A 13,241-nucleotide genomic window follows, 5' to 3' on the forward strand; every position below is an offset into this window, starting at 1 on the left:
TGACTGACTCGACACCATGCACTGCAATCCCAGGGGTGGTGTGGATTGGAATATGGTTCTAGTTCAGTTTGAATTAATGTAGAATTAATTATGTGCCAGGTGTGATTTGCATACAGATGTGAGGGGGCTTAATTTTAAATTACTACATTAAAAATATATTTTATTTAAAAATAAAAAGCCTTTCTCTCACTTATGCGGTGTGTGATCACCCTCTCTGCCAATGTTCTGTGCCTAATGTTTCATTAGTGCATGTACCCTTTACTACTAGTCTCTTAAAATAACCGATCTGCAAGCTCTCAGCGCGTCAGATTGCAAAACCCAATGAACTTCTAGATCGGCTATTTCCTGTGCCTATCAGGTTTCACTGAACATCCTTCCAGCCAATCACAAACACCCAAAGGAAAGAATTACGTCATCCTTTCTTCTTGCTCGGCACCGCCCTTTTCCTTTTCGAAAAAAAAAAAGAGAGAAAAAAACCTGCTCAGCTATTTTTTATGGCTGCCGTTTCTGTGTTTTTAGCGATTAGCTTGTTGCTATTTGCTAACCATCCGATTTCGTTTTCTACACGTCCACACACACACTTTCATAGACGCACTGCGTCCAGGCTGTGAGCACGAGCGACCGCGAGGCGTTTAAAGGTAAATATCTCTGTAAAGTTAATGTGTGACCGTTGTGTTGTGTGTGACGCTATAATGGCGGCGCGGAGGCTGCCGCTCTCCGTCGAACGAACTGGCTCGTCGTTTTACGAAGGCAAGGGTGTAGTTAGCTGCTAATGGCTCCGTGTAGCGCTGACGTCTATTGACGCGGGTACTTGCGTGTGCCAGTGACACTGTTACACACAATTTGAGACAAAAGCTCATCCATCCTGCGAGCCAGTATACTTTATCCGACGTCGCCTTGCCAGATGGCGAGAAACTTTTGTGTTTTGAAATGGGTGTTGTTAGGTTTAGCTACCTGTTACTGTTATGAGGACGTTGAGTTAACCTAGCAGCAGACAACAGGCGTTAGCTTAGTGTTCAAACTAGAAGCTACGCCGTTAACTCGGTTCATTATTCTTAATAGAAATAAAATACAATTTGGGAGTACAGAAAGCCCAGTGATGAACAAATCTTTGACAACCTGTACAGTGCTTTTTGAATTACTACCACTATCAGTCTGGTGGCAATTGTTGTGTCTAGAATCTAAGCCAGGGCGCTATTAATGTCTTTGCTGTAGATGGCTCTGACAAGGGACCCAGTTGAACTAAAGAGGAAGTAACTTATTTAGTGACTTTTAACCAGATTATTTTAATAAAACAAAAGATTAAACATAAGCTAAATGTTCTTTGCCTGCTGTTTGATCTAAGCCTAGTAACATGATGTGTGTTTATGTATCAGTCCCATAGCTTGTGTGTGTGTGTGTGTACTGTGTGTGTTTGTGTGTGTCCACAAACAAACGGAAACAAAGTAACATTCATGCAGTCAGGCGCCCCTGCTAGTTTGTATCTGTCCTAAAGTGGGGGTTATTGCGACATATTACCACTGATTTATTTGTCCCTAGTGAGTGACGATGGAAGAAATGCAGCAGGGCAACAATGGCACTGAGGCACAGGCCTTCACCATCCCCACCACCCTAACAGCCTCTCACATCACACAGATAGCCCAGCAGGTATAAGACAAAACGTGTATTCATACATTCATACATTTCAGAATCGGTGAAAGCAAGATGTGTGTAAAATCTTCACACGCTATTACCAGTATTTATGTTTTTCTGAGACATTTGCTGTCAGCATTTTGCAAGGCAAACGATAATTTAAACAGTTCAATAAAAATAATATTGTCACATACCAAAACCCCATCATTCTATTATTTCTGTTACTGTATTATTTCTCATCATACTGCGCCAAGAAAATCTTTTAAAATGTGATGGTGATTTGCAGCCGAGGGGAGGTGGGGTGAAGCTCAGTGATTAAAACAAGATTTAAAACAAAGTGGTTTTATGGAAAAGCTTATCAGAGCAGAGTGAAAATGAAGAAGGAAGGTACTGGTGCAAGCTCAGACAAAGCCTTTTTATTAACAGGGTGCAGGCATATACCATTACAACGATTCAATGTCAATACATCTTCATAATGTACCGGTCCTGCCCCTGAGATGCACCAACTCAGCCTGAATTTAGCTTGAGGCATGGTACCGTGGCACCCTCTTTGTTCCTAGCTCATCATAGTCTTTGTGAATAAAGTTAGAAACGAAAGGCAAGGGCTTATGTTAATATGTTTACCACTCTCACCTTAATTGATGATGCTAAAGAGGCAGTATCCAAACTCTACCATGGCATCTCGGCTGACAACATGACAGGCTTCAGGGCTAAAAGTGTACTGTCTTTGTAGCATCCTGTGTGAACAGCGTGCTGGGTTGCGCTTGCTTATCGCATGGGCACCACTTGTGTCAAGTGATTTAACACAAAGGGTCTAGTCTAAACTGTACATGATATGGTTCTTGTCGAAACTGTAAATGTTCTCTGCAACTGTTCCTGGGAGTAATATGAATAAACATTCACATCAAGTGCAGGTGGTCTTAATTCACACACGACACACACACACACACACACCCCAATATTTCCACCCATGCATTAAACTTCATGCTAACTCCTTTTACTATACATTTCATGATATCCCATTTCCTTATACAACCTGGCTTGATGCATGTTTCACCTCACAACACTACTTATAATACCCTAGTAATACCCTTTGAGTAGCTAAGTAAAAAAAAAAACAGAATTTCAAATTGTGTCTGTATATTTGTAGATGTCACTGGGCGGTTCTCCTGTAACAGTGGTGCAGCTTCCAGGAGGTCAATTTCAACTTCAGGCAGGGGTGATCCAGTCTGCCCAGTCCTCAGTCATCCAGTCCCCGCAGGTGCAGAGTGCCATACAGGTGAGACAAACCTCTACTCGAACATACATGAGTTGATCCAACAGCTGAGCCTTAAACAGTAAAATAACTAGTGTAAATGTGTTCCCACCGTAAGATAAAATATCATTCTAGTAGCTTGAATTGCTCCACTTTGGTCATGCTGGTCAGCGTTGGTGGGGCGAAAGCTAACGCTTCTTTCGTGTCACCCTGTTCGCCTCGTTCGCATCTTTGCATTGACTGTATGTAATTGTGCCACTCAAACACCTTTTTTGGTTGGACCACACCAAATGCCATTTACAAATGGATAAATGAACACTGAGGATTTTACTGTGTAATATTAATATTTACATTGTCAATTTGTCTTTTATGTAGAGCCAAGGTTCAGACAGTGACGATTCACAGGACTCCACAGACAGTGGGTCGGCAGCCCAAAAGACACGAGAAATACTGGCCAGACGACCCTCCTACAGGTAAACCCTGTAAATCAGTGAATAAGAAAAAAATTGAATCTTCTTGTAAAGATGCATAACAGTAAAATCTATATTTGTTGGGATTCTTCAGACATCACATCAGTAATAATAATTGTATTGTAATAACAAATTAACGTATACAACATAGTTGTATAATATACAAAGTGTATTAGGGGTGCACATCTCTCCCTTATAAAATGAAATAACAAAAAGATATATCTGGTACATGGGTTATGATTCAAGTTCAAATAAGCCAATTCTGCAAAAGGTATCAATTGTATAGAAAAGTTGTCTCTACAAGATAACAAAGGCCTGCAAGGTTGTTTGCTTGTAGAGCTGTTCTTTTTGGCAAAATGACACGCAGTCATACTTACTATAAATTCGGCCACAAGGCACTGTTGTGTTGCGTGAATGGGGCGTTGACTGATGGACAGGTTTCTTGTTTACAAACATTGTTGGGTGCATGCAACTACTTTGACTGAAGCGTGCATGGCTGAGACTAATCAGCTTTGCGTGATTAGAGTCCGGTAGAGTAGCAAGGCTGCAGTCACAGTGCATTATAACGTGACCTCAAGTACAAGTCCGACTCTCAAACTAGAAGGATGCGTTGCCGTTCCATATAGTTATATGTTTTCAGAAGTAAAAATCCCATCCCTTTCCATAGAAAATGTCATCATCAATTATAATGTTGTTTTTTGTGATTAGTATTTTTATTGGATTTTTCTTTCTTCACCAACAACCCAAATCGACAATAACAACAAGACAAGACAAAAGAAAAATATCAGTTCTTTTTTTTTTAATACTGTTTTTATTAGGCATTTTTGTATGACAGTTTCAGATTTAGACAATGATAATAAGTAATTCAGTTAAATAAAAAATGAAAAAAATAACAGGCAATGTAAATGTTCCACATACAGTATAATAAAAAAGACATAAGTGTGATAAACATGAAAAAACAAAAAACAGTTAAACAATGACAAGTGTGAACAGACAAACACTCTTGCTCTCAAACTTCCAACATGTTGTGAATTAAGTAAGTTAGACATTCTTTTTTAAATAATAAAAAATAAAAGAAAGAAAAAACACTCAGTTCCTTTTCTTTCAGTTCCTTTTCTTTCTTTCCAATTTTCTATTGTGCTATCTATTGTGTAGGAGGGGTTAGCGTGCACCTATTAAAATATTCAATGAAGGGTTGCCATGTCTGGTAGAACCTATCTTCACTCCCTCTCAATTCAAACTTAATCTTTTCCAATTGTAAGTAATGCATAACATCCTTCATAAGTGAAGTGTGAGTTGGAACTTGTGCTTGTTTCCAATTCAACAGTATCAGTCTGCGAGCCAGTAGAGTCACATATTTTACCATGTTATATTGGAAAGTAGACAGTTTGACCCCGGGCCCTGTGACTCCCATAATTGCTGTCAGTGGATCCGGGTCAAAAGGTCTTTCAACAATGTCTGACAGTGATTTAAATATACTTTGCCAATATGATCTTAGTTTTGTGCAATGCAGAACATATGAGCTAGAGTGGCCGGCGACTGGCCACATCTGTCGCAGGCTGGATTCACATTTGGATACATTCTGTTGAGTTTTTCCTTTGACAAATGTAATCTGTGTAATATTTTAAACTGTATAAGACCGTGCCTGGCACATACTGAAGAAGAGTGCACAAACTTTTGAGATGTAGACCATTGCTCGTCAGTGATAGATATTCCTAAGTCGTTTTCCCAAGCAGTTTTTAAATATCCCAAGGAGGCATTATTATCTAAACATGAGAGAGAGTTATAAATAATAGAAACACCTCCTTTGAGCAATGGGTCAGGTAGAAATATAGATTCCATTGATGAGTTGGGAGGTATGTTTGGAAATGAATCAGTGTGTTGTGTTAAAAAATGTCGTATCTGTAGAAATCTAAAGAAATGTGATTGGGGTAAATTGAATTTGCGTCGTATTTGTTCAAAGGTCGGAAATAACCCATCAATATAAAGATCTTTGAAGGAGTGAATACCATTTCTATGCCACACTTTAAATAATGAGTCAGAGAGGGACGGTAAAAAAGCATGGTTAGCGACCAGTGGTGCGCGCACAGAGCCAGGGTGCCAACCGAAATGCCTTCGTATTGAGAGCCAAATTTTGAGAGAATGCGAGACTATGGAATTCTTTGGCAACTTGAAAAATATCAGTTCTATGTAGCAACTCGGTATAAGCAAAGTGGGGCAACAAAAAGAAACAGAAAAAAACCAACACAAGGGAAGAAAAAGGGAGGGAGCCTGTGTTAGTGTGTTATCCACGATGAAAGCATGTGAGCAGGCTATCATAGAGAAGGAATCTATCCCACTTCAGGTGAAACTGAACTAGTCTGCCTTTCATAGAGAAGGATACTCTTTCATATGATGCTGTCCTCTTAAGTAAATTATGCCATTCTGTGATTGATAGTACACGTAATGGGCTGAGTTGTAATGTAACTTGTTACACATTGCGGAGTTTTGGATGGAACAATAATCTTTAGTTTCCTCGTTGCCTATATTTTCTGTGTAAATCAGTGCGAGACGAGCTGAATACGAGGCGGTCCTAATTATTCTGTAAAGGGTTAGATCAGTAACTCCTCAGCAGGCTAGTTAATAATTGAGTAGAATTATCTGCAAAGCTTCAGTGAACCGTTTAATAATTTTATAACCGTACGATCGTCCAATTCACGGTATATTTGGATCAATCCAGGGGTCTGCATTGATGTAGTCAAAATTGATTACAGATTCATAGCTGTTGATCTTTACACACACACACACACACACACACACACACACACACACAAAAGCAAGCAAGATATCTAATCTCCTTTTTTTTTACTATTTATCTTGCAGGAAGATCCTTAATGAGCTCTCGGGGGAGGAAGTTACGTCAAACAGTGAAGGCAATGATGTCTCCACAGTGACAGGTGTCGCCATGTCCAACACCACGCAAATCTACCAGACCAGCAGCGGCCAGTATAGTAAGAGCCTCTCCTTTTCACACTCTGTGATTCTCAATAACTCTGTTCACTTCATGGGGCCAGTCCAATGGCTTCTACATAGACTATTGGCGAATAGTGACAAAGGCCTGAACCGGAGGTTCACTGAATGCATTGGAGTCTATAGGCTTTACAGTGACAAACGAGTTGCATGAACCACATGACCGGGCTGTTTTCTGCCCCCTCAATGTCCTAACTATGGCTCTGGTGGCACCGAAAGGGGTTGGCTGTAAAATGCCAGTCTATGATGTCAGTCTGCGACATCAGGCATCTCTGTATTTGGGCAACGTTTCAGTTTCACCTTTTTCCAACAATATATTACTACTAGATTTAAGCTTTGTTTTTTGCTATTCTCTACAGAAGTATAAATTAAGGTATAGAACTGCAAATCATAGAATGTGCATTCACTTTATCACAATACAATATCTCTGAAAAGGTATATCGTGGAGACATTGTATCGTGGAGACGATATTTATCACCATATCGCCCACTGTTAGTGTACACACACCCGCTGTATCCTATATAACCTCTGTGTTGTGATGTATCACAGTATGTAGCGAATGTGATTAAACTGCATTAAAAAATGTTATTAGACAATTGATATGTTGTTGTGTTCACCAGTGATTAGATTTTGAACCTGCAGGTTTCCTGGTAACTCTTTCTGAGCTAGATCGTTTTCATGACGTTCCACATTCTGTGTGTCTGTTCTAGTTACCATAGCCCCCAATGGGACCATCCAGGTGGCCAATCCTGAGGCCATCCAGGGTCTTCAGGCTCTCGCCATGACAAACTCTGCTGCCCAGCAAGGCACTACCATCCTGCAGTATGCCCAGACGTCTGATGGACAACAGATCCTTGTGCCTAGTAACCAGGTCGTTGTTCAAGGTGAGGCATCAGGGGACACTGAACACACACACACACACACACACACACACACACACACACACACACACATTCTGTACCTCTGGCATCAGAGCTACGAATGTCATTTTTGGTGCGTTGAACTTGTCACACATTCAAACTCATACTGATTGACTTTGACTTACTTGACTTGAAGCCCTTTTGATCCTCTGGGTGCATATACAGTTGACAAATGTCCTCCATTTCATACTGGCTTTCAAACGTTCCCTTCTATAGTTCCCTGCACACTCATGCCCAGACTGTCATTGCTCTTAGGTGCAGGAGGAGAGATGCAAACATACCAGATACGCACGACCACCGCCAGCTCCATGCCTCAGACTGTAGTCATGACCTCCCCTGTTGGAATCTCTCAGGGAAAGAGTGATGACCCTACAATGAAGAGGGAAATCAGGCTGGCAAAAAACAGGTATGAAAAGTAGATGACAGTACAAATGGTAAACTAATGAATGTCAGCTTCACTGTATCATATACGAAGGGGACAACATGGGTAAGAGATAGACATGACATGACTTTGTCACATTTGGGTTAATTATTCCTATTGCACTGCATGCTGTCACCTTTATGCCTCAAAAGAACAGATCCACAAGCTGTCACAGCCATGATGTGCATAGCTTGTAGGCCTATGTCTCTATTTTGTTAAGTAACTTGCAGTGTTAATTGGAAAGTCATTACAGCGGCGCAGCCATAGGCTATACAAGGGAGGGAGATTTACGCACATCACTTAATTTGTTTCTGTTCTAAGCATGAAAAACAGCTGTAAAAATCTTTATTCTAGTTCATTTGATTCATAAATTAATAAATAAGCCTTTGAAATGGCACCTACCTTTCAGATCGGAATGGAACTGCAAGTAGATACGCAGCATAGGCTTGCAAACCATGAGTAATGTTCCCAGAATCGTCTAACCCCCGAACATACAAGTTCGTTTGATATTGTTTAATTCGATAATAATAGAACCATGTACCATACAGCGAATGAAAGCAAGATTCCTAAGGATTATGAAGATTTTTACATTTAAAAAAACCGGTTGAGAAATGTGAGAATTATGGACATCCTAAATCTCAACTCTTTTATGAAAGACAAGACGGCAATCCGACATCCGTGCATATGCACTGTTGCACACACGCTCTTATTTGTTTCTATGGAAAAACAGCTGTAGTTTATTTTATTTCATTCAAGTCACGATGAAGGAATGAGTTGAAATGCCACCGGCACCTACTACGTGCACCATGCGTAATGCTGCGCCCCGATGTTATAGCATTTTATTAAAGAAGAATTGAGTCGGGTGTGATACAGCGTATGAAAGAAAAGTGCCATGTTTTTATTTTCTAGATAGTGAGTCTGCCATATCAAGATTAATTTTAATGACACCACATTAACATTACCAACATATTTTGTCCACAAATATAAAGTTCTTCCTTCTTTTTAAATATTTTCTTGCACATTGTTATGCTATTTTCAAAAGGAATATTTGAAAAAATTGACAATTGTGTAATATTTTTGAAACATTTGATTGAAACATTTAAAAACACAAATCTGTCATGGCCCAAAATATTTTTGGATTAGCCGTCCTTAGTTGGGCAAATGCATTCATCTGGGGGTCCTTGACATGGGAATGTCGCTGTGTGATTATCACTGGTTTAAACAACATTAGGAGAAAAGCCCAAATAAGCACTTTAGAAACAAGAAAAGCAACCACAACTACCAATATTTGCCCAAAGTCGCTTATAATAAACAGACATGGCAACACTGCAGAGCAGCCACAGAGCCGCTCAAGTGTAAAATCAAACGGTGCTTTTTGCATTTAAGAGGTGGTCAGACCCAGGTGGAATCGTTATGCTCCGAGTGTTTTTAGGTCAAGGGGCTTAATAGCAGAATGCGCAAAGCGAATAAAATTAACATATGGACACTCCCCCAATGCTAAAATATTCAGGAACGTGGTATGCCATATGTGTGTGCGTTCAACACGGCTTCCATAATACGAAAGAGCGCAGAGCGAGGCCAAATTCTGTATTACCGCATGGGTTTAGTAATATTATATGACCTGTAAAATGGGGCTCAGAAGCTGTAATGCAGCTGATGAGTAAGACTAGATGTGCTGTGCAGCCTTGTGCTTTGAGTGTCCGCCCTGAAACACTGTAAATGCCAATGCCTCCCTGCTTGGCACTCGGGATCAATGGGTTGGATTGGGGGTCAAATGAACTAATCAAATGATTCCTGAGTGCGGCACGGCTGCAGCTCACTGCTCCTTGGCTGAGGCACACCGCTCCAAGAGATGGGTCAAATGCGGAGAACAAATTTCACTGCTGTAACGTGTGTGTGACAAATCGTACGACTTTTACTTTGTACGTATGTATGGAGAGAAGATGGAAGTTACACTTTGGGCAGAGCCATTAGTACCACAGAGAAGGGCTGCTTGTTGTGTAATACTATTATACTGTAGTAATAGTATTATGAGTTTTGTGTCCAACATTTTCAGTTTTTGTAAAATCTCAATACACCATAAAGTTAGTTACATAAGACAGGTGTTTAACACATCTAAAATCTAAATCCACTTTGGTGGAATATGACTTCAAATGCGTTTTTTAGGCATCAGTATAATTTGGGGATAGTTAACATTTTATAAAGTCAAATTAATTGACTACACGTACATGAGTTATTGATTATTGTTGAGTCACTAAATTGAAGCCATTTTACTCTTGAACCTGTACACAAGATGTAACAATAAATTCCACCTTGATCCTCTGACAGCATAGTAACAAATATAATTACTGTATACAATACCAGGTTTGTATTCTGATGCATAAGAAGTACTTTTTGTTTTCAACTAGGGCCCTATTTTTCAATTATGATTCATCACTCAATAATTTGATTTTCTAAATAGTTTTGCAATAGTTAAACAGACTCCCTTCTAATCTACAGTTAACAATTAGTTCACATTTGTTTGATGCAGGATCCACTGTATATCAGTGTACTTATTCGCAAATGTGATCTTTGTTTTCCCAGAGAGGCAGCCCATGAATGTCGTCGGAAGAAAAAGATTTATATTAAATGTCTGGAAAACCGTGTGGCTGTTCTAGAAAACCAGAACAAGACCCTGATCGAAGAACTCAACACATTAAAGGACCTTTACAGTGTTAAAACAGGATAGCCTAGTTGAGGAGAGGTGAAGACTTGCTATGGCCACAGCAATTCTTTCCTAGGTGCTGCCATCAGTTATGTTAATAGATTCAGCACTCAACAAGACAACAATTCGTCTTTCCAAATAGTTTTGCAAAGCTTTAACAGAGAGCCACTGCCTTCTAATCTGCAGTTAACAATATGTTAGTATTTGTTTGATGCACTGTATAATAAGCCCAATCCACACCAATGATTCGCAACGCAACTAACTGCAACTCCTTGCATCTTCTTGCAACCATTATTCCCAAATAGCACCGGTCTGCAACTGGTTGCTAGTTGTGTGTGGAGTCTGTGGACTGGCCTTCAGTGTACTGATCCCCAGATTTTATTTTTGTTTTCCCAGAGTGGCAGCCCGTGAATGTCGTCTGAAGAAAAAGGATTATGTTAAATGTCTGGAAAACCGTGTGGCTGTTCTAGAAAACCAGAACAAGACCCTGATTGAAGAACTCAAAACATTAAAGGACCTTTACTGTGTTAAAACAGAATAGCCTAGCTGAGGAGAGGTGAAGACTTGTTATGACAACAGCAAGTCTTTCCTAGTTGCTGCCATCAGTTATGTAATTACTAATTAGGGATGTCCGATATTATCAGCCTCCCGATATTATCGGACGATATTTGCATAAAATTGTAATATTGGAAAATATCTTTATCCGTTTTAAATCGGTTTTAATCAATTAAAACTTCTCCCGAATTTATGATGAATCTTTTTTTTATTTGAAAAACCTTACATTTATGAATGCATCCAGCGGGCATCACAATAAAATTAGGCATGTGTTAATTCCACAACTGCTGCATACCGGTATATCGGTATCAGTTGATATACAGTAGGTTGAAAACGGTATCGGAAATTAGGAGTTGGACTATATCGGGATATCTGATATTGGCAAAAAAGTCAATATCGGACATCCCTATGTCAATAGATTCAGCAATCAACAAGACAACAATTTGTCTTTCAAAATAGTTTTGCAATGCTTCAACAGAGAGCCACTCCCTTCTAATCTACAGTTAACAATTTGTTAATATTTGTTTGATGCACTGTATATTAAGCCCAATTCACAAATGATTCCCAACACAACTAGTTGCAACTGCAACTCCTTGCATCTACTTGCAACCATTATCCCCAAATGGCACCGGTCTGCAACTGGTCAGTCCAGACCGCTGCAATTTCTTGCAACTGGTTGCAAGTTGCATGTGGACTGGCCTTCAGTGTACTGATCCCCAGATTTGATTTGTGTTTTCCCAGAGAGGCAGCCCGTGAATGTCGTCTGAAGAAAAAGGAATATATTAAATGTCTGGAAACCCGTGTGGGTGTTCTAGAAAACCAGAACAAGTCCCTGATCGAAGAGCTCAAAACATTAAAGGACCTTTACTGTGTTAAAACAGAATAGGCTAGTTGAGGAGAGCTGAAGACTTGCTATGGCCACAGCGCAGCTCTGCCATTTGGACATTGTAGGGTTATCTGGGAACACATTTAATTTCACAGGGTTCCCACATGAAATTCTGGCCAGGCCTGGAAAAGATTTGGAATGAACTGAATGTTTTTGGAAAATGTTTGGATATAATTTACATGGTTTTTGGCTACTGATTTTGTTTATAAAAATCATATCTAGCATTACGTGAAATATGTGTGGCCTATTGTATAGTACAGGACCCCACGTGACAAATGATAGATCTACAAGCTAACACACTACACGTGATACATTGTTAGTTTGTAGATCTGTTTTTTGTCACATGACACCATTGCTTGAGTCTGTCTAGGGGCGTTTTGAAAATTCATTGTTAAAACTTTGTGAGAACCCTGATTTCAGATGTTCCTGAGATTGTTTTTGTAAATGATATTTGATTAAAAAAAGACATATGTCATTGAAACATAACCCATTTAAAAAAAAGTATTTTCACCCAATGTTTTTTCATGCTAGTAGATTTGGTAATGCTATCCTATGTTTATATTTGTGTATATTTTGAGTACACAGAAAGATTGAATTGTGAGTTTTTATTGATATTGAATTTATAATTGTCATTGTTTTTGCTTGTTAGAACTGGCCTGTTTTCTTTACTTTGTGTTGGCTGTAGGAATCTTTTTTTCTTCTTTAAACGGCATCTGCAGACGTCTGACAGTCTGATTGTAAGATTACTGCAAAGAAGTGATTCCTTTTTCGTATGTGAACCAGCAATTCCCAACTCCCTTATTCCCCCATAAGGAAATGTTACAATTGTCATTCCTTAATTTTGTGCAACGGGATAAAAAGGGTATTCGATTTGATGTCATTGTGTATCGCTAATTTGGCTGTTACTTGACTGTTACTCAGACAATCAGGGAAAAAAGCACAATGTCCAGGTAATATTTATTTTGTACATCTTTTGGGAAGGCATGGGACTGAAGAGCAAACAAAGTAACAAATGTTCCTGATTCTGTAACTAAATAAATATATTTTTAATCTATTTTATACATTTCTTTAGATGAATCAGATAAAATGGTCTCGCATCACCAAATTGTGTATGCATCTAGAAAGTGACTGTTTTGTCTTCCTGGGGGTAAAATCATACGTCACAAGGTAATTAGAATTACTAATGGAGGAAATAATGATTAACCTAAAACCTTAATTTCTCACTACTATATATCTATATATATATAAATACATAAAACACTGAATTATAATATTTTGTGAGTTAATTTTCTTCTGTAATATAATTCAAAAAGTGAAACTTTAATATATTCTCAATTCATTGTGCATAAAGTGAAGTATTTAAAACTTTTTTGTTGTAATCTTGATAAT

The 13,241-nt window shown here is 39.0% G+C and overlaps 1 protein-coding gene across 6 annotated transcripts; it reads left to right on the forward strand.

The window, feature by feature from the left end:
- Positions 1-472: 472 nt before the first annotated feature.
- On the forward strand, positions 473-12,906 carry atf1 (activating transcription factor 1). 6 transcript variants are annotated; one of them, XM_080773656.1, is made up of 8 exons: positions 473-638; positions 1,540-1,647; positions 2,783-2,911; positions 3,263-3,360; positions 6,220-6,347; positions 7,077-7,250; positions 7,542-7,692; positions 11,708-12,906. In XM_080773656.1, the coding sequence occupies exons 2-8, from the start codon at positions 1,549-1,551 to the stop codon at positions 11,850-11,852; spliced, it is 924 nt and encodes a 307-aa protein (XP_080629782.1). In that variant the 5' UTR covers positions 473-638; positions 1,540-1,548; the 3' UTR covers positions 11,853-12,906. The 6 variants fall into 6 exon arrangements, with proteins under 6 accessions (XP_080629782.1, XP_080629781.1, XP_080629780.1 ...); XM_080773655.1 differs by lacking the exon at positions 11,708-12,906 and adding an exon at positions 10,808-11,588; XM_080773654.1 differs by lacking the exon at positions 11,708-12,906 and adding an exon at positions 10,291-10,943.
- The last annotated feature ends 335 nt before the right edge of the window (positions 12,907-13,241 follow it).

The sequence above is a fragment of the Protomyctophum bolini genome (genome assembly GCF_963924005.1).
Source record: "Protomyctophum bolini genome assembly, chromosome: 2".
NCBI classification, from domain to species: Eukaryota; Metazoa; Chordata; class Actinopteri; order Myctophiformes; family Myctophidae; genus Protomyctophum; species Protomyctophum bolini.